General features: G+C 34.6%; 2 protein-coding genes across 3 annotated transcripts; both read right to left on the reverse strand.

The window, feature by feature from the left end:
• Positions 1 to 1,135: 1,135 nt before the first annotated feature.
• Positions 1,136 to 4,710, reverse strand: LOC107879362 (GDSL esterase/lipase At1g58525-like). The gene is made up of 5 exons (XM_047395580.1): positions 4,058 to 4,710; positions 3,282 to 3,462; positions 2,832 to 3,234; positions 2,018 to 2,273; positions 1,136 to 1,922 (listed from the first exon to the last, which is right to left on the reverse strand). The coding sequence occupies exons 1-5, from the start codon at positions 4,323 to 4,325 to the stop codon at positions 1,720 to 1,722; spliced, it is 1,311 nt and encodes a 436-aa protein (XP_047251536.1). The 5' UTR covers positions 4,326 to 4,710; the 3' UTR covers positions 1,136 to 1,719.
• Positions 4,711 to 6,824: 2,114 nt separating this feature from the next.
• On the reverse strand, positions 6,825 to 18,165 carry LOC107839706 (protein SEMI-ROLLED LEAF 2). 2 transcript variants are annotated; one of them, XM_016683310.2, is made up of 20 exons: positions 17,777 to 18,165; positions 17,231 to 17,369; positions 16,867 to 16,941; positions 16,660 to 16,775; positions 15,805 to 15,919; positions 14,804 to 14,932; positions 14,619 to 14,666; positions 13,076 to 13,260; positions 12,730 to 12,929; positions 12,053 to 12,336; positions 11,831 to 11,980; positions 11,103 to 11,492; positions 10,838 to 10,987; positions 10,601 to 10,679; positions 10,386 to 10,510; positions 9,815 to 10,006; positions 9,520 to 9,660; positions 8,712 to 8,855; positions 7,427 to 7,633; positions 6,825 to 7,240 (listed from the first exon to the last, which is right to left on the reverse strand). In XM_016683310.2, the coding sequence occupies exons 2-20, from the start codon at positions 17,363 to 17,365 to the stop codon at positions 7,124 to 7,126; spliced, it is 2,982 nt and encodes a 993-aa protein (XP_016538796.2). In that variant the 5' UTR covers positions 17,366 to 17,369; positions 17,777 to 18,165; the 3' UTR covers positions 6,825 to 7,123. The 2 variants fall into 2 exon arrangements, with proteins under 2 accessions (XP_016538796.2, XP_047250713.1); XM_047394757.1 differs by lacking the exon at positions 17,231 to 17,369 and having other exon boundaries at positions 17,777 to 18,084.
• Between the last annotated feature and the right edge of the window lie 1,899 nt (positions 18,166 to 20,064).

Here is a 20,064-nt window from a genome sequence, read left to right on the forward strand (position 1 = left end):
TTAATTAGTATAGGGGATAATAGGAAGTTCAGGTGTGTCTCAAACTTTTCGCGTATAGTTCAAGGTGGAAATAGAGCTTTTTCCCAAAGTAAAATCAAGTAAAGTTGTTGACATAATTCTTTAAAAACAAAATACATAAATATACACCTCTAGTTTATCATATTTATACAAATATTCCACCGTTATAAAGTAATTACAAAAAAACTCAACTAATGTGTATTTTCGTTGGTTAATATCAAAGAGCTGATTATGTATCTCGACAGATTCAAATTTGAAAAAAAAATATATCGAAAACTAATTATATAGCTTTACAAAGGAAAAAATGTACCTTCATTGGATTTATCGAGAGCTAATTATGTATCTTGATAGATCCAAAGTTGATATTTTTGTAATTGCGTAAAATATCAAAAAAAAATTATAATTAAGCTCAAAATTTTTGGGACTTTTTTCCCCCCCCCCCCCCCCCCAATTTTTTTTTTAATAATAATTGGGATTGATGAAATTCAATATAATTTTATGAAGATACAGAGATTGTATTTAATAGATTCTCGATTCAAGTAAAGCATAAGAAAAATCATTAAGAAAAAAACACAGTAGTGAAGAGGTCATGCGAAAACCGTGAGAAAAAGAATTGTAACAAATAATAAAAATAATTGAAATAAAGTACACATCGGGTAATAATAAAATTGAAAAATAAGATACCCACAAAGTAAGTCTAAAAAGGATAAAGTGTATGTAGTCCGTACTGATACCAGCAACTCAAACGTGAGGTAGAGAGGCTATTTCTGAAAGACCATCGGCTCAAGACAAAAAAAAAACTAGAGAACGGCGTAATATAAGAACAAGAAACAAGAAGTAGAAATAAAAGACATAATAAAAATAAACGTACCACAAAGTCGTACCACGTTCGAGCTTTCTGAAACAACAAACATCACTCAAAACTCCAAGACCAAGCCACTATGAGCAAAGTATAACGACAACTAACATAGATAACAAGACAAATCACACCTACCTACTAGCAGAGACGCACTCCTACCTACCGCCCGTCTACCTTAATTTGCGTACTCCTAACCCGAATATCATCGTTTCTAATACTATCCTTTCTGTATACATACACGTTCTAACGGCATCCCTATTTTCGCTACCGGGATCTTTTGGAAGTCCGAATTCTTATTTCGTAAACACCAAGCCTTTCCTTGTTTCTTAAATTTCATGCACGGTCAAACTATGTCACGTAAAATGGAACGGAGGGAGTATCGATTTGATTTTTAGGTTCGTAGATCTCATAGGTTGGTAATAGTTATTCTGTTATTATCATAATTCCTATTTTCGAGCCTTATGCTTACACACACAAATTCAAATTAATCGAGCACCAAGGCAAATTTGAGACACAAGACAATAAATCAAACAACATTTGATCACTTCTTAAATAATGGCTAAATCTCAAATAAACGATCGTAAAAGTGGCTACCTTATGCAATTTCACATATTTCTCTTTGTAAAAGTAGCTCACTCATAGTAATCGATTGGAAAATAATCAGCAGCAAAATTGTTAGAATGGCTCCGGTAGCTCCCAGATCCGGCAACGCCATTTTCACCAACGTGGAACGTGTGGTAAAACAATAATGCCAGGAAGGAACCTCAAAAGAAAAATCTAACAATAGAGGAAAGTGCAAACAGTGCTCGTGTGTGTATATATGAACATATAGGAATGAATGTTTATGGTGAATTTGGTGAAGATATGAAGGTTTGAAGATGCTGCTGGAGTATTTGTTTGACCACGATTCTATAATTCCTCTCTGTGAAGTGGTAACCATCCCAAAAAAGGTAGTCATAATCATTTGAACATGCAATGGGGCAATAAGCTAGCAAATCTACTCTTCCAAGAAAAGCGCAGCACCCATTTTTCGTTATCTTATAACCTGTTACAATAAATTTATGATCGATTAAAGTGCAACATACATAAATCAAACGGAGGGAGTGTGTGTATGTGTATATATATACATATGATTCTTACCATATTTTGTAGGGTTGTTGAGTAGATCAAGCATGATATTGTAAACGTCAATGTAAACCATTTTGGCATCTGGAAATTTGTTACTAAGAGAGTTTATCTCAGTAGAGAGCTTGTTGTTGAACATGTATACTTTCTCATTGACAGAATCTACACAATTTCTTTCAATTCCTCCTAGAGTATTTCTGATAACTGGCAGGCATCCCATTGCTAATACACCAGCTACACCAATCTTACGTGCCCCCAACTTATTTAGATCCTTTCAGAATTAAAAATTTAAATAGCTAATATCAGACATATCAATATATACCTACACACACTGGGATATAGATAAACACACAAAATATAACAGATTCGGTGTAATTTGAAAATAGAATCTGGGAGGGAAGAGTGCATTATCTTATCCCTACCTTTTAGACATAGAGAGGTGGCCGGTTTTCGATAAATCTTTAGCTCAGAATAAAGCATATCCAAATAATTAGAAAAAGGAAAAAACATAAATGAGGACAGTATCAAATTAATTTTCTTTTTTTTTACATAAATAAGAAAGATATTGTTCCTTAGAACTTGTTCAATATCACTAGTATGAAAATTGCATCCATTCGCCCGCACGAATCATGTTTGAATAGAATTCACTCCGACCATTCACAAAGAGCTTTTCCCCTCGTTGAGATAAGTACTTTTTACTACAATGTTCAGTCCGTTTGTAGTGTATAGTCATTCGTCATTTCAATTACTTCATCCATAAGCCTTACTTTAAGAAAAATTTCAAAATAACGATACACTATAAAAAAGTGAAACCGAAGCTTCCCTTCTAAAAGCAATAGCTCCCTGCCGTTGATTCAACTATATATAAAGAATTAAAAGTAGTAGGGTGCATGTGAATTGAAATTATTACCTGCAAGAAAGTGGAAGCAAAGTTGAGCATGATATCGATGTATGATGGATTTAGAGAGGAAGAAGGATTCAATTGAATGTCATTGTTCCCCGTGGCTACTACATAAAGGCTCTCCTTCACTATTTCTAAGGCTCTTGTTTCTCCAGCAATACCTTTAATTTTACCAATATATTCCTTAAACAATTCTAACTGTTTTTGAAGTGGTAGAACTGGCTGCATTTTCATCACAAAATAATAATGATCAATAATGAAAAACATTTTATACAATGTATATATATAAAAGATGAGTCCGGAGCCTATAGGGCAACATCGTGAAGGAGACCTTTGCAAGATTAACCAACTATGATTATGTATACAATGTTGTCCTTTAGGCTCCGGACTCTATATAAGATAGGGAAATGAAAAATATATAAATATACCAAGAAAGCACCAGTTTGTGGATCATATCCTGAAGCTGCTGAAGCAAAGCTAACTCCTGTTATGAGATCCTTAGCTTCTAATGTTGGATCAAGATATGGAGGCAACAACTCTTTTATTCCCAATTCTTCCACTATATATAATATCAATTTTAAAGCTGAAAATAATTAGTACTAGTACTATTTATCTGAATTGATTTTTTCATTTGTGAATTTTATATAACTATGTTTTTTAACAAAGTCCTAAAATACTGTAATCTAACAGAATCAAAATGCAACCAAACTCAATCATATAAATTCAAATTCGAAGGTTGAAAATTATGTATATTCGGAAGAACTTCCACTATTACTTCAAGAAAAATGCATTAGTTTGTGTATTATTTGTTCTAAAAAGCAAAAATCGAAAGAGGAAGGTGATCGAGTTGGTTACGTAAGGTGAACCGAGCTGAGTTATGAAATATTATTTGACTCAACTCAACTCGCTTGACCTTAACTTTTGACCAATCGAGTCTTTGCTTGATTCATTTTAACCACCTAAATTTGATTAAATCCATTTATAGTTACCTCTAGGCTCTAACTGAACTAATGCTTTGAGTCATTCTGCGTCCATTACTTAATGTAGATATAATATAATTATAACTATAAAACCATGTCATATAAAAACGAGGAGGATAATCAGGTTAAGAGATGGAAGAGGAAGCAAGATAGGGGTCGTATCAACATACATACCAAGAATGTCTGAGGGAATTTTTCCATCACAAAATCTTCCAGTTGCCTTTCCCCCTTCAAAGTTCTTTCCATGTTGTGGCATATTCCCTTTGGCTAACGTTGGGAACCAATTGTTGTTGCCAGTATCAACTAAAGAGTCTCCGAACACAAATACTGCAGGAAATATACCATTCACATTGTGTGGCTGCTCATGATCTGCCATTGCACCTCTACCAATAATGAAGGCACTTAACAGCACGAAAATATAGAAGAACAACTTCATTTTCATTAATTGTCCTCAAATTTTTCCTTAGTTGTTTTGCAAATGACAGACGAAATAAATGGAGTAATAATAATATTTATAGAAGACAACATTTGCTTGTCAAAGGTGTTAAGTTTCTTGATAATTGGGAGGACGTGCGTACTTCTACATTATATTCCTGCTGCCATCTATTGTATATATTCGATTTGTAATTGTTATTCTACGGTTGGCAATTTTTTATACTTAATGTATTCATGTTAAATGCATGTTTGTAAATTATATATTGTGTGTGGTGATTTAGGATATCTAGAACATTGATTTACCATTAACGAAAGGAGAAAAAAGAATCTTTTAATTGTGAAATTTGATCCTTGTTCCTTTAGATATAAATAACTTAGCTTTCGGTCAAATGCATCATCCGATCCTTTTGATGAGTAGATGCTACTTAGATCAATTCTCTCTCTATATATATATAATTTGTCAGAGAGACTACGAGTTCGCTTGTATCCACCATTTCTAGGGTAAATTCACCTACCAGTACACACTTAGAAATTTCATCATTTACACCATAATGATGGAACAAGTAATGTCATATATATGATGAGATAACTTATTCTGAAATTGCTATTCCGAGCATATTTTAATTTTGAAATTACTTGTTCCCAACCAGATTAACCCTTTTAAGAAGATTCGTAACCCAACTATACACATTAGAATTTTATGAATAATAGCTTGCCTAATTAAATTGGCGAATAATGGTATTATTTTTGAACCATGATATCTTGTATTTCAACCTATTGAACAAAATTGGATTAACAAGTATACTTTGTATGTCAAATCTACATGTCAACTTAAGCTAGGTGACATTTTCTTCGTAAAATCTCCTTTCAAATTTGATATTTTTATAAATTACATACCTAAATTATTAAAGGGATGCTCCATTATTATATTTTTCAAGAAGCGGAATTGCAAGAAAAACATAAGAGCAAAATAGAAAAATACACAGCAAATGAAACAACAGATAGTAGTAATACGAATTGAAAAAATAGGAGATTCCATATAAAGCGCGATAACACTCGACTTCCTACTGATCGATAACCTTCTACTGTGATCTTTGACCTCCAATAATAACAGAGTAAAACCATAGAACATCACAAAATTGTGATTATTCAATGATCATAATAATAGGTATCATATAAGTCATTAGAAACAATCAATAGAAAAAGAATAAAGCTAGAACCTCAGGATAAATCTAACAATAGAGGAAAGTGCAAGCAGTGCTCGTGTTTATGGTGAAGATATGAAGGTTTGAAGATGTTGCTGGAGTATTTGTTTGACGACCATGATTCTGTAATTTTTTTCTGTGAAGTGGTAACCATCCCAAAAAAGATAGTCATAATCATTTGAACATGGATGGATGATACTATTGTAAAAGTCAATGTAAACCAGTTTGGGATCAGGAAACTTGCTACTAAGAGAGTTTATCTCAATAGAGAGCTTCTTGTTGAACATATATACTTTCTCATTGACAGAATCTACACAATTTCTTTCAATTATATTCCTCCTCCAGTATTTCTGAGAGCTGGCAGACATCCCATTGCTAATACACCAGCTACACCAATCTTACGTGCTCCCAACTTATTTAGATCCTTTCAGAAATAAAAACTTAAATAGCAAATCAATGTTAGACAAATCAAATCAATATATACACACACACAATAACAGATTCAATGTAGGCGAGTTGAGTTGTGAAATATTATTTGACTCAATCCAATTATAGTTACCTCTAACTGAACTAATGCTTTGAGTCATTCTGCGTCCATGACTTAATGTAGACATAATATAGTTGTAATTTATAAAACCATGTCATATAAAAACGAGGAGGATAATCAGGTTCAGAGATGGAAGAGGAAGTAAGATAGGGGTGTATCAACATACATACCAAGAATGTCTGATCAGAGAATTTTTTCCATCGCAAAATCTTCCATATTGGCCTTGGCTAACGTTGGGAACCAATTGTTATTGCCAGTATCAATTAAGGAGTATCCGAACACAAATACTGCAGGAATTACACCATTCACATTGTATGGCTGCTCATGATCTGCCATTGCACCTCTACCAATAATGAAGGTAATTAACAGCACGAAAATATAAGAGAACAACTTCATTTTCATTAATTGTCCTCAAATTTTTCCTTACTTGTTTTGCAAATGACAGATGACATAAATGGAGGAAGTACTTTTAAAGATGACATTTGTTTGTCAAGCTTTGTAAGTTTCTTGACAATTGGGAGTACGTACGTTAGTTGTAAGATTCCTGCTGGCATCTTGTTGTATTCGATTTGTAATTGTCATTCAACGGTTGGCAATTTATACTCTTTATATATGTTCATATTATTTACAAGTTTGTAAATTACATATTGTGTGGGGTGAGTTATGATATCAAGAACATCGATGTAAGTCAACATTGTCCTCAAATATAGTCCAGGCAAAAGTTTAGTAATGTAGCATCAGGACTCCATTCAAATTGTTAAAAGAGACAGATTTGAAACGATTAGAGGAGCTGGCTGGAGTTGAAAGCCTAGTTACACAACAATAACATAAGTTAGAACTAAATACAGCCTAATAATTTGGTAGTACTGCACTTTACAACAATGATTTAACAAACAACTTAATAATACAAATACTTGATAAGATTGGGGCATTGCAGCTCCTGAGTTGGGATAAAAGCAAAAGGGTGGGCTAGCTAAACCTACTAGTCATCGATCACTAGTTACCTTCCATTTACAAACTAAACACCAAAAAGGTGCAGTTGCGTGCATCGATCTAACCTCTAGCTGCTCTGAGGAAGTTATCAAAAGGACTTGCAGGTGGTAGTCTCAGTGCTAGCCAAGGTTCATTTGACACCAGAGGTCCCCTAATGGGTCCATCTTCTTGAAGTATCTGCAGCAAACACAAGATACCAAATGGACATCAATATCAAATGCAAGTAGGCAAAGCTAAAGACTTCGCATGTTGATGGCATATTATGGGGCATAACTAAAGGCTTGAAAAAAAGAATAAAAGCAACATCTACACCGGAGACACAAGTATGAAGATCTAGTTAAAAGACGGTTAACATAAGATCACCTTAGCAACTGCTGATGGCCCAATTGCCGGGAAGGAAGGATACACCATACCAGCTTCTTTTGCACAAAGACTTTCATGAGCTAACCAATTAGAGAGCTTCTTTCTCGAGTCTGTGCCAAGAGATTCGCATTGACTAGCAATGGTATCATATGGAAGTGGTGAAGTTGAAACAGATGAACCAGCTACTTGACCAGCCACCTCGAGTGCCTGAGAAAAGAAAGCAACTTAAGGAAAACTAAGGAGAATGATATTTGATTTGACTTGCAACTAAAGCAATAAGGATATGCTGTTTGATTTACTTGTTTCTTTCAAATTCCCTAAAGAATCATTCACAGTATCGGTACAGTTTTATTGGTCTGTAGCTCCAATTTTTAATAAAATCTTAACTACACATACTCATGTCAAACACCAGTAGTGGTTATAGATTAAAGACACCGATCAGTGAGCAGATGTTACCCTACGTGTGAATACCGTTTATGGAGAAAAAGTAGACGAGGAACTAGAACAATATTGGATGATGGAATCCATTTCTTTAACTTGACAGAAGATGCAAATATGAAACTAACTTTATAGACAAACTTGGATGCAAAACCAGCTCACAAATATAACTAATAGTACATGATTAAGCAGAAATTGCATGTAAGGATTTTGTTTCAGATTTAACAAAGCAGAAACCAGCTCCCATATAACAATTTTGTTTCAGTTTTTTAACTCGCATTTTCTCATTTTACAGGATGTGGCATTAAATGAGGAAGCATGTTTATTCATGTTTATATGCTATTCCTACTAATTAAATTGCATGTACCTTACAGTCTTACACAATTTCAGACGAGAGAGACTGGATGCTCAGACAAGCTTTGCTTTTAAGTTAGATCAAATATGGGAGTAACAGATAACTTTTCAAAAAGCAATAAATAAAAATATGCACGATTTTAGATAGCTAAAAAAAGGTGAAATCTATTTGCAGAAAGTGATATCATGCACCATCCCCTAAAGTAGTATTTGACACACTGTTGCGTATTGCGAGTTGCCTCTCTAATTGATTGCATGGAAGATTTTTCCTTTTCTTTAAAAAATAGGACATACACTTCCATTAATAATGTAACAACAGTCAGATCAAACAGGCAAACCGACTATTAGTCAAATCTCCCCAATCTTGTTTATAACTAATGAATTGTTTTGACTTGATTCTCCTACAAACAAGCTCACCTCTGGGGGTACAACATATGGCAAATAAGCAGATAGATTTGTGTGGACACATATAAGGGGTTGTTGGGAAGATTACCGATTCAAGAAGCTGTCCAATGCTCACAACATGAGACATCGAAGGAGATGGAGACATAGGAATTCTGGGAATGAATCTGGACATGTCAGCAATTGAGGATTCACTTACTTTGTCATCCTCTACGAACGAATTCGGAGAAAATTCCTGCATCATAACCAACAAACGTATAAAGATGTTTGATTCAGGGAGATGAGGGTGAGTATAAACAATAAGGAAACTGTTACCAGACACTGCCATTAAACTAGGGAATGACATGGACAGATTTGTTTGGTACTTCCTCCACCCCATTTTATAGGGGCCTAGTTTGACTGGGCACATAGTTCAAAGAAAGAAAGAAAGATTACTCCTCCGTTCCAAAATAAGTGTCACCTTAGCAAAATTCTTGTCCCAAAATAAGTGTTACCATATGAATTCAAGACAACAATTAGTATGTTTTTCCAACTATACCCTTATACTCCATCTTAATAGTGTTCAATTTACTAAAGCATTTATTAAATAGGGGGTGTTTAGTACACACAGTATAATATTGATTCCTTAATGGACATGATTTTTGCTAAATTGACACTTATTTTGGGATGGAGGGAGTATTGAAACTTCGGTCTAAACCGAGCCAGGTGTTTGTGTAGCTGTAAATAATCTCACAAGGGCAAAACTAGAATTTTCCAGTTAAAGCATTACTGAATATAGAAAGATGTTATTCTTTTAGGGACATGCTAAAAGTAAAGTGACACATAAATTGGACGGGGAGTAATTAAATAATATCCATGTCATTACCACAAAGAATCACGTGACTGCTTGATTAGCATACCTCGTCAAACGAAGGTGAATCTCTGGAGTGTGACCCTATTTGGACATGATCCATGCCAACCATTGATTTTAGATAAAAGATGAAAGTATCATCAGGTGTGAAATCCTCTGACAGCTGCTTGAATATGTCATCAGCCTCAACCTAAGGCACACCCCAAAAGAATAAGTAAGCATGCAGAGGCAGGACCAGGACCCAAAAAAGTCCATTTCGATTATTTTTTCTTGGTGGCTGGGGAGAGCCAGCAGTTGGCCAAGAAATAAGGAAGTATTCATTAAATTTCCAAGACAACTGGTACCTCTGCAATGCTAGACAAACTTTTAACTAAGATATCCTTTATTATCTCATGACATTCTTGAACTTTGTACCGCAATTCAGATAGTGATGATACAGCTGCTTCGTTATCAGCTGCAGAGCCATATTTTCTCACATCTGCATGAGGCTTCAGGTACACTTGATAACCATCGTTGATACCCAGAAAAGGATCAACCTGAACATGGGAGAGGATTTTAACAGCCATTAACACACGCAATATGTAAAACAAGTTTGTTAAACAAACAAGGTAAAAGAGATTAAACGTCGGTTTTTGTAACAGTAAAAACTTATACTTCCAGAATGTTGCAATCATAACTTGTTCAACAACAGAAAAATAGTCTCTTCTGTTTCAATAATGTAGCAATTGCTTGTACAATAACAGAAAAATAGTCTTTCCTATTTCCATAATGTTGTGTATATCGTATCCATTAAGATTCGTTTTATTGAACAAGTAAGATAAGATCACCTTGTTTGCATTAATTCTTCAAGTAACAGAAAATATAGCTCGGACTTTGAAATGAAATCAATGAAAGTCTATCCTACGGAGTACTCACACCAAAATCCCGCAATGTTTCAAGTAAAATATTCAGGTCAGTTATCTGATAAATCTTCGCCAAAAATGCTAACATTGCAGCTGACAACACAAGAAGCGATCGCTGGTATGCTGGAGAAAACAATCCTGAAAGAAGACACTCAAAAGGTAAGTGTAATTCACTTTTACCAGACACCGATGAGTTTGCTATTAGTTGAAAAAGTTACAGTTCCATACCATTATCAGGGTCCAGAGATAACTTCATAAGTGATAGAGGAAGCTGGCAAAAGCGGATCAGTAAGTTATTGTTGGTTTTCTGCAACAATAGAAAAATGACGATCATGATCATAGAATAGATACAGAGATTCGTAGAGAAAGCATTTAAATCTTGCATAGAAATGTGTTCACTCGGCCTTTATTTAGCTTCTTTTTTCTTGATTTAACAATCATAATGTGAATAACCTGAATGTTCACCTTAACACGTGAAGAAATAAGTGTTAGACAGAATGACTGGACTATAGCTTCAACATTTGCAGGTAAATTATCTGGCATGTTGGCCTGTAGCCAGAGGGCAGACAGCAACTGGACAATTTGATCCTTGTTTAGCTTCAGAATGTATGGTTCCTGTGTCAACCAGTAAAAGGTATCCTTCAGTGGGCAAGAAATTAGCGAAAATGCAAAAGGAAATAAGAAATATAGAATAAAAAGGTGATATCAGTTGAATCAGTAATGTTCTTACACCCTCATTCAAGCTACCAACTGATACAGCTGTGCAATCAATCATCGAACTAAATTTTTGAAACTTCGGTGAATTGTTTAGGGCCCAACCCTGCTTGTGTTCCTCATCAACATTGTCTCTCTCCTTTAAATCATCTTGAACACTATAACCATCCTTCAACTTAATTCCATTCTTTTCCTTTCGAAGCTTCTCAAGTAGAGATGTAATTGACACAAATGTAGATGTGCTGTTGGCATTCCATCTCTTTGTATGGTTGGCTATGTCATGTCTAATATGGTTAGAACTTGGGACTAGGAGAACAGAAAAGATGTGGTGTCCTCCAATCCGTATTTCAACATCTGGATGCAATGTCACTTTCAGTAGCTGAACAAACAGCTCCTCAGGGAACACCTAAAAGAATTAAAAGATGATGAAATACAAAATAAGATGAACACGTACGTCAATTCATCACGAGACTAGTTCATTTTTCCCATTGTTCCATGAAAAGATAAGAAATCATGAATGGCAGAAGATATTTCCATTTCCATCAGAATACATAAAAAGAACAACTCACATCCAACAATCTGTGAAGATTTTATTGATTAAACTCAGATATGGTTTATTTGAAACAGGTAATAACCGTGCGAGAAGCCTAAAGCTCAAATGAAGGAAACATATTTTCTGGCAAACAGGCTAGCCAGCAAGGTAAGAGGACCTAACATGTGATGACAAAGCAAGCAATTACTTACCTGCTGACATCGTGAAACAACAGATGCTAATGAGATCATATGAGCAAGAATGATCAAGGATCCCATTGTAGCCCTGGCAACCACTTCAAGAGTTGGCAACTTCTCCAGCATCATTGCCATCATATCAAACAGTGGTCGTGCATCAACAATCTAAGAGAAAAATCTGTCAATATCATAAATATGAAGGCCTACCAAAGTCATTCATTAACTAACATAAATTACCCCTTTTGCAGTTTCTAGGAAGCATTCTTGGATGGATGTTTGAAGTGCAAGATTGAAGTTCCGCTCTTGCTCTTGAACTGATTCGACAGTTGCTTGAAGGCTCTTACGCAAATGTCTGCACAAGTCACTGACAAATCGTATATCTGAGAGACTAGCTCCCAATCTAATGAGTCGAGCCAAAGCAGTAGCAGTTTGGATGACATAAGACTTCATTTGAGGATCATGTGCCACATTCTTGTGGTCTAAATGACGAATTACACCAGTTAAAATCAATTGTTGATTCCCTGTGAATCCACAAACAAAGAACATTTAGATGCCATCAAGTCTATTTGTGCCATCAATGAATGGAATTATTGATGACTTCAAGGAAAATAATGTCATGGAAAAGTAATACATGGTGATATAACAGATACCAGCCATTGACCCACCAGTTTAGACAATATAACTGACAGTATTTTTTGCTATGCACCTTCTTCTCCAGAACACAACATGGAAAAAGCAAAAGGAATGTCTATGAAGAATAAATAATACTCGGGAGAAATGCAGTGGGGAACCCATCAAAGACACACCTGCTTTACAAGTGACATATGGTTATGCAACTACCACAAGGACAGAGGAAAATTTGTCCAATGCAGGCATATCACCAATGTTCAAGAAGCAGTATATTGGCAGATTACCTGAGCTTTCGACAAAGTAGATCATATCAGAGAGAACCATCACAGCCAATCCATGTGGGGAAGCCCAGTGCCTCCCATGGTCAAAATGTACAAACATTGGATCTAACACCCTACGCACTGTACTGCTACTCTCTTTAGCAAGGTCAGCCATCCTTTCAAGACAAATTTGAGCCCACACTTTTGGTGTTTCAATTTCTTCTCTGTAGAAACAATTCGAGGCAGAAAGATTTTTTTTTAAAAAAAAAGGTGGGTAGATAAAGTGATTAAAACAGATATCAACACTTTGGCAACAGTCACGATTATCTGGTAAGAAAGCCAACTTTTTTGTGGATTTAGCAGCACAAACCTTGTTAATAATAATGGATCTTTCTTATCAGGTCTGGGTCTAATTTGGCAAGGACCATATTCACTACCAACAACTCTTCCTTCAGATCTAACAACTTCATCCACCCAATTGTGGTGTGCCTCACCCCGTTCAAAGTCTTCATTATGCATTTCAGGCTCATAGTTATCCAGAGTCACATGAACAATCTGTGCGAGATGATATAGTCTTCAATGATTGCTCGTTATTGTCAGTTGTTACAAAAAATAAAATATTCTAACAAGAAATCATTCATACACAGATAATTCCTAGTCAGAAAATCTAGAAATAACCAACTAGAATGAGAAAACAGGCAATGAATTTTTTCCTAGAGCTGTAAATGAGCCAACCCAAGCAGCTCCCATAGGTTTGAACTCGATCTGACTAACACTGCAAGCACAGCCATACTTGGTAAAATTCAAATATGTTCTACGTCAAGCACAAACCCAACTTCAGTAAATTCCTTCAAACTTGAGCTCAAGCTCAACTCTGCTTTTTAGACAAATGAGATGAACTGGGATTCAATCAGTCATTTGTGAGTTTTGTTCAAGCTTCACTTTCCTTAGTACATTTTTTGAAAAAAAACAACACTCACTTAGTAAATAGAAATAATCAATCTCCTATTGTATCACTTGGACTTGGGAAAGTAAAAAACCCCATGCGGAAACTGAGAGAAAACAGATTATAACCCTGAAAGAGTCAGAGACCTTTCATATTCAACAACATATCCAGTGTACTCCCACAAAGTAGGTCTGGGGAAGGTAAAAGTGTACGCAGTCCATACCACTACCTCAGATGAAGCAGAGAGGTTGTTTCCTATGAACCCCCGGCTCAGGACAAATAATACAGGATAACAAGCAAAAAACACAAAAACAAACAAAAATGGAGCCACCACTAGATAATAAAAGAAACAAGACACCCACAAAGTGATACTAAGAACTATCTATCGGAAAATCACAAACATCACCAAAACACCACGAACAAGAAACTACAAACACATGCATAACACTATGACTACAGGTACATCTACAAACAAAGCACTCCTCTCTACTAATAAGAACGCAATCCCTATTCGTAAAGGAGAATAGGGAAGAGGTGATACCGAGCTCAGATCATTTAATATTGAGCTGCATAATAAGATCAAGCTCATTTTGTTTAACAAACAAACAGATCTTGTTTTTGCTGAGTTTGTTCATGAGCATTTCAGTTCATTTACTTGTGTAACTTTTCACTTGAAAGCTATGACCATGAATAACTTATGTATTAGATCAGCAATAAATGCAAACAAACAAAGGATAGAAACTCTTAGGAACACCCAAGGTGGAGAAACATAGCAACAATGTTATCCACAACATATCGCTGTTTATTTCAGAAAACCTTCATATAGAATCTCACAATAAAGACTCATGAAATATGTTTTGGCAAATGAAGAGTGTGTAACATTTTCAAAAATAGGGAAGCGAAACTTAAACTACAAGGAACTAAATCATATTGTACTAGAGAGAATGAGAGAGAGCACTCTACTAACCTCATCAAAATCAACAAATACATGAGAGAACTCAGCCATGAACCAAACCTGCAAAGGTGGATTCAATTACCCAGATCCAACTAAGCAATCAGTAAACTTGTATGAGGAGAATTGTTGACAAATATAAAGCAAGCATAGTCAGAACAATGGATTTTACTCCAACCATAAAAGTAATTTCAAAGTACCATGGCAGAAAGACATTGCAAACTTGATGCCCTCAAGCTGCGCATTTCGCATTCTTCGCCAGTCTCCCGTGCCAATGAACATACTTTGGGAACTAAAGTTTCTATGTTATATGTGTATGTTCCATCTACCTGTTTCCAAAATAAGATGGTAAGTAATTTTACAAATAAAAGAACCTAATGTCAATCTTCAGTTAGTGCACAATGACTCTGGGTTTACTATTATTAGGAAGCAGTAATTGTAATGTACATACAAGATTCTTTTTTTTCTTTTGAAACAGGTAACTTTACTGAACATACAAGATTCTTGTAGAATAAAATTCTACAAACAAGCTGATAAATAAATGGGCAAGATACTCATCTCAGACAGCATACATAAGATGATAAGAAGTAACTCTCTAACACTGTATAACTAAAATGGCATGATCATCTATACCAATAAGAGGAAAAACCCAAGCATATTGTAACACACTCTAGCTTCAATAAAACAAACTTCCACAACCAAAATAACATAATTTAGCAGTAGGGCTTCACATCAAGGTGACTAAAACATGGGCAACGGATTTTCCATCCATAAGATAACAATTATACTGTGAAGATGCTTTCTTCACGTTGAAACTTCAACAAAGAATAAACAACCATTATAAAAGCCGATGCCTAAAACTATGAACACCTAAAACTTCAAGAAAGGATAATCTCTCTTTGGGTTGCTCAGAAATGAGTATCGCATACTGAATACTGAGTACCTCTTTTGGCGCCAATAGAAGCTTTTAAGGTGAATAAATCAGCAACACTTCTTTAATCAACCAGAACAGTAAAGTGTGAAAAATACCCAATTAGACATTCAAGAACTTTACTTTTACATCTCAATGAAGGTATTTATGGAATTATGTTACGTACATATTTAGATTAATAAACTACTCATTACACTTCCAAATTGATATACGAGAAATTGACATTATACAAACAACAAAGCTGCATTCATCAATATTTTCATTAATTACCTGACTATAAATAAACTTGGTCAGCGTTTGGCAACCAGTAATCCTTATAGCATCTCTCTTAGAGTCATCCAGTAGTTCGACGACAATGTCTAAAAGGCTAGCAGCAAAATATGCCCTGCAGATACACAAATTGGTAGTATATTACATTCCATAGAAGATAAAGTGGAGGCTTACTCCAACTTGATTTCATTTTACAAACTATAATGATCTCCGAGTTGCCTAGCACAGGTTTGGCCAAATCATGAGAATCTAAATCATTACATAATTGAATCAGTCTACCAGTAAGTGCAACAACTGCAGTACAGACTTAACGAATGGCAAGCCTATCGAAGGTCCATATATATAGGGACTAGTTAGATGTTATGTATGATGTGAACCTGCAATCATTGGTTACATGCAGCAGCTTTCTGGTAAGGAAAGCCCAATTAATGTGGCTAATATCAAACTCTTTGTGGCATGCCCTACCTATGCATATTTTTTGAAGATTTTTTAAATTATTCATTCTCACACTTCAATTGAAAAAGTCCTTGAGCCGAGGGTCTACCGGAAATAACCTATCTACCTCCCAAGTCCCAAGGTAGGGGTAAGGTCTGCGTACACTCTATCCTCCCTAGACTCCACTTGAGGGATTACACTGGGTATGTTGTTGATGTTGTACTTGAAATCAATAAGTGTCTAAAGAAATTAAAGAATAATTTTGGGAAATCTAAAATTTAGTGAGGTTGGATTAAGAAGCAAGAACTATTATGTTTTTTTCTATCAATTTTGGAGAGTACTACAATAAGAGAATAATCTTGGCATTTAAAATCTTATACTTCACCAAAATAGTTATAAATATTGATGATAAAAACTCACATTTGCCCCTTGCACATGCAAAGCAACTTGTTGTACACCTCAGCAATAACATTAATAAACTTGACATGCTCACTTCGCAGCTCTTTGTAGCATCTTTCTTCAAGATACTTTGCGATCTGATCAAGGAAAGCCACAAAATGTTTAAAGGATGCAAATTTTACTAAAAGGGTTTAACATCCACATGCAGTGAAGAAAGAAAGATAATACCTTTGGGATTCTGAAAGGGTTTTTTGCAGCATATTCGCATAATTTTACTATTTTCCTTTCATTAGGCGAGCCATCCTGCATTCACAAGTTTCAAAGCAATTGAAAGTTGCTATCACGAGCACTAACAAAGCAAATTCATGGATGGACTGCTGGCTACTCGCTATAGTTTTCTTCTCAAGCATAACAAAGAAGTTACTAGTTTTTTTTACGCCACCCTTTTTGTTCCATTGGTGACTCGAACCCACAACCTCAGGTTGGAGGCGGAGGGTGCTTACCATCCAAGCAACCCCTCTTGTCAAAATATAATGCCTGAGCCCGGGTTAGTTAGACCTCAAAAAAAAGAAACTGAAATGAATGTACTTACTGGTGATTTAGGGAAAATTTCAGCTAGCAATTTCTTGTAACGTTTAACGGGTTGTCGAGATCGAGACCTCATAGCAGGACAACAGATGCACATGTTCCCACATGCTGGGAATAACTTCCGTGAAATAAATCCCATTATCCTTGAATTTTGCAGAATAGACAAGTAAAATTACTGTTTTACAGAGAGAGCAAAAGGAACCCCACAAGGAATAGCAGCAACATACACAACACAAACAACACAAACAACTCATAACTCAAGCCAAAGCCAAAGCCAAAATGCAGAAAGGAAAAGATCGATCAACCAAAAGTAACGGTACCAAAAAAAGAAAGGCCAAAAGCGTGAAAACCAAGATCATTAGTGACAAGAGAGAGAGGCATTAATCAAGTTTACAAAAACAAGAATTGAACAATGTATAGTGGAATTTTAAATTAACAAGCCCAAGAAAAATAACACCAACAGTTAAAGAAAAGAAGCAATAAGCCAAGAACAGAAAGAATAACAGGGACAAAATACAGAGCAAAAAGTACAAGTAAGAAACTAACATACCTTCAACTCCAGAAGGGGATCTTGGGAGTGAAACGAACTCCAATAAAGGCTTCAACTTAAGAGAGAAATGAGGAGTGAAGGAAGAAAGAAATTCAAGTGTTGGAAAAGCAAGAAACCAGACAAGTAACAAAGTGGGCGCGTGGATTTTAAGGAAGAATTCTTAAAACGAGGAAAGAAGCGCATGGGCTTGTTTGGGTGGGGGTAGGGGGTGGGTTAGTGGGGGCGGGGTGGGGTGCGGTTCAAGAATCAAAGACAGGTAGGAGTAGAAGAGTAGGCAGAGAAGAAGATCACGTGATTGTCAGATCACTTATTTGTGTTTAAAGACACTTGCTTTTGTCCTTTCTCTCTCACCCCTTTTCAACACACTTCCCCTTAAAATAGAGTTTTGTCCTCCTATTTTTCTTTCAAAAAAGTTTGAAATTGAATAGTAGTTGCTTTCTAGGGGTAATTTTATTATACTCATATTTTAAATAGAATTAATTTAATATTTTAAAATAATACATTGAGTGATCATAATTAATTATTAAAAATAAGTAAATTATTTATTAACAAATATATATTGAGCTTTAATTCCTTTTTTTTTTATTCTTCTTTGTTTTTTTTAATGTCTTGCTACGGTCAGTAGCAACTAGCAAGTACTACTTCAATCTTTTGTACCTATTGAAGGTCACCAAAGGGAATGAAATTGTACCTATTCCTGCTTAGCAACTCTTCTCATAGTTGCACTAATACAAAGATGATCTAGTCAAAGATTTTGAATATAAGGTTACTTTTGTTGGGGAATGAAAAAACAAAAGGGAAAAGGCAAAAAAAAAAATCGAAACTGTTTAAAATAGATTAATTTTAATCTTCATGTATTTTTTTGCTAAAAAATATCCACATTGTTAGCAGAGTGGATCTATTTACAAGTATGGGGTACTACCGTCTTTTTCTCCAGTAGTATATGTTGAAGGATATTTTTGAGCTAATTAACTATAGAATATTTGTAAGCTAAAAACATAACGAAATATATAATGAACTTTTAGGTGTAGTTTAGTAAAAAGAAGTCTCTTGGTGGGAAAAAAGTTTGAAGGAAAGGGCTTCTGATGGATTGTGATTCCTATTTTCTTTATCTGCACAATTTTGAATTTTGATATGAGTAAGTACTTCTCAACATTATTAGAGTTTTTAGTAGAAAAAGATATATTTGGTTGAAATATCCAATCAATTGTCTCTCAATGTTAGAACTATGTTTATAACAACTTTGCAGATGAGAACTACACACAACACACAACTTTTGCTATGTGCTACAAAAAGTGTACTATAAGATAAAATAGTGTTTGTAAAAACTTTTTATATTCAATATGACCACTTAAACACCTAGGTTAACTATATACTTTTTGCTTTACATTAAGCGTAAAGCTCACTCATGATTATGGGCAAGAAAAGATTTGTTTAAATTAAAATTTTATCCTTTTCTAAAGCGTGCCATTAACATTTGACTGCAAATTAATTTCTCATTAAAAAGTTATTCAATATTTGAATTATAAAAATGATTAGTAATTTATTATTAAAAAAAAGGTGTAATAATAACTAATAATATAAACAGCTCTTCATTGTTTTGAAGTTTTTTCAATTTACTCTTGAGTTGAAGGGAATACTGTATATTTAACATTTATTAAGACAAATGTCACTTTTCACTGAAAAATATGATATTATTGGAATATGGTTAAAAAGAATATAACTCCTTAAACAGCATGAATATGAGGATAAAGCTTTAGTTATATTGTCTGATTTATTTTACGTTAAAAAATATTAATTAGAAGGATAATTTGACTTTCTCTTAATCTCAGTTTAAAAAGTACTATTCTTCCTTCACCACATTATTTTTTCTTCTTTGGGAGTATATTAGAGTGAGGATCAAAGTAAAAAAATTATTTCATCTTGATTTTATATATAGAAAAAAACTATAGACTTTTTATTTACCATAACAGATAAAATGGATCAGAGGGATTATTATTTCATAGGCAAAATAAAGATTTTGCATGTCAGTAAACTGACTATTATATTAAGAGAAATGAAGGTGATTATCCAATGTAACTTTGCAAGTGTACCATCAGATTAATTAATGGTTACAACTTACAGCCAATCATTATTTATTGAATTAATCTGGATAACAAATACTCCATTATTAAGTAATCTCTCAAGTGTTTTACCTGCACTGGAGACCTAGGAATAGTGAAATTAAAAATTAATTGAATGTCATCTACATTACTTTGTTCCCACTGATCAATGCCCTATTTTCAAAG

The sequence above is a fragment of the Capsicum annuum genome, chromosome 8 (genome assembly GCF_002878395.1).
Source record: "Capsicum annuum cultivar UCD-10X-F1 chromosome 8, UCD10Xv1.1, whole genome shotgun sequence".
Lineage (NCBI taxonomy): Eukaryota > Viridiplantae > Streptophyta > Magnoliopsida > Solanales > Solanaceae > Capsicum > Capsicum annuum.

Coding starts and splice junctions, on each gene's coding strand:
- LOC107839706 (XM_016683310.2), bottom strand. CDS start 17,365: ATGGGATTTATTTCACGGAAGTTATTCCCAGCATGTGGGAACATGTGC. Junction 12,337..12,729: donor CTACTTTGTCGAAAGCTCAG/GTAATCTGCCAA, acceptor GTGGATTCACAG/GGAATCAACAATTGATTTTA. Junction 8,856..9,519: donor ATTCACCTTCGTTTGACGAG/GTATGCTAATCA, acceptor GTTATGATGCAG/GAATTTTCTCCGAATTCGTT.
- LOC107879362 (XM_047395580.1), bottom strand. CDS start 4,325: ATGAAAATGAAGTTGTTCTTCTATATTTTCGTGCTGTTAAGTGCCTTC. Junction 3,235..3,281: donor TTATATAGAGTCCGGAGCCT/AAAGGACAACAT, acceptor AATCTTGCAAAG/GTCTCCTTCACGATGTTGCC. Junction 2,274..2,831: donor CGGCAGGGAGCTATTGCTTT/TAGAAGGGAAGC, acceptor TAATTCTGAAAG/GATCTAAATAAGTTGGGGGC.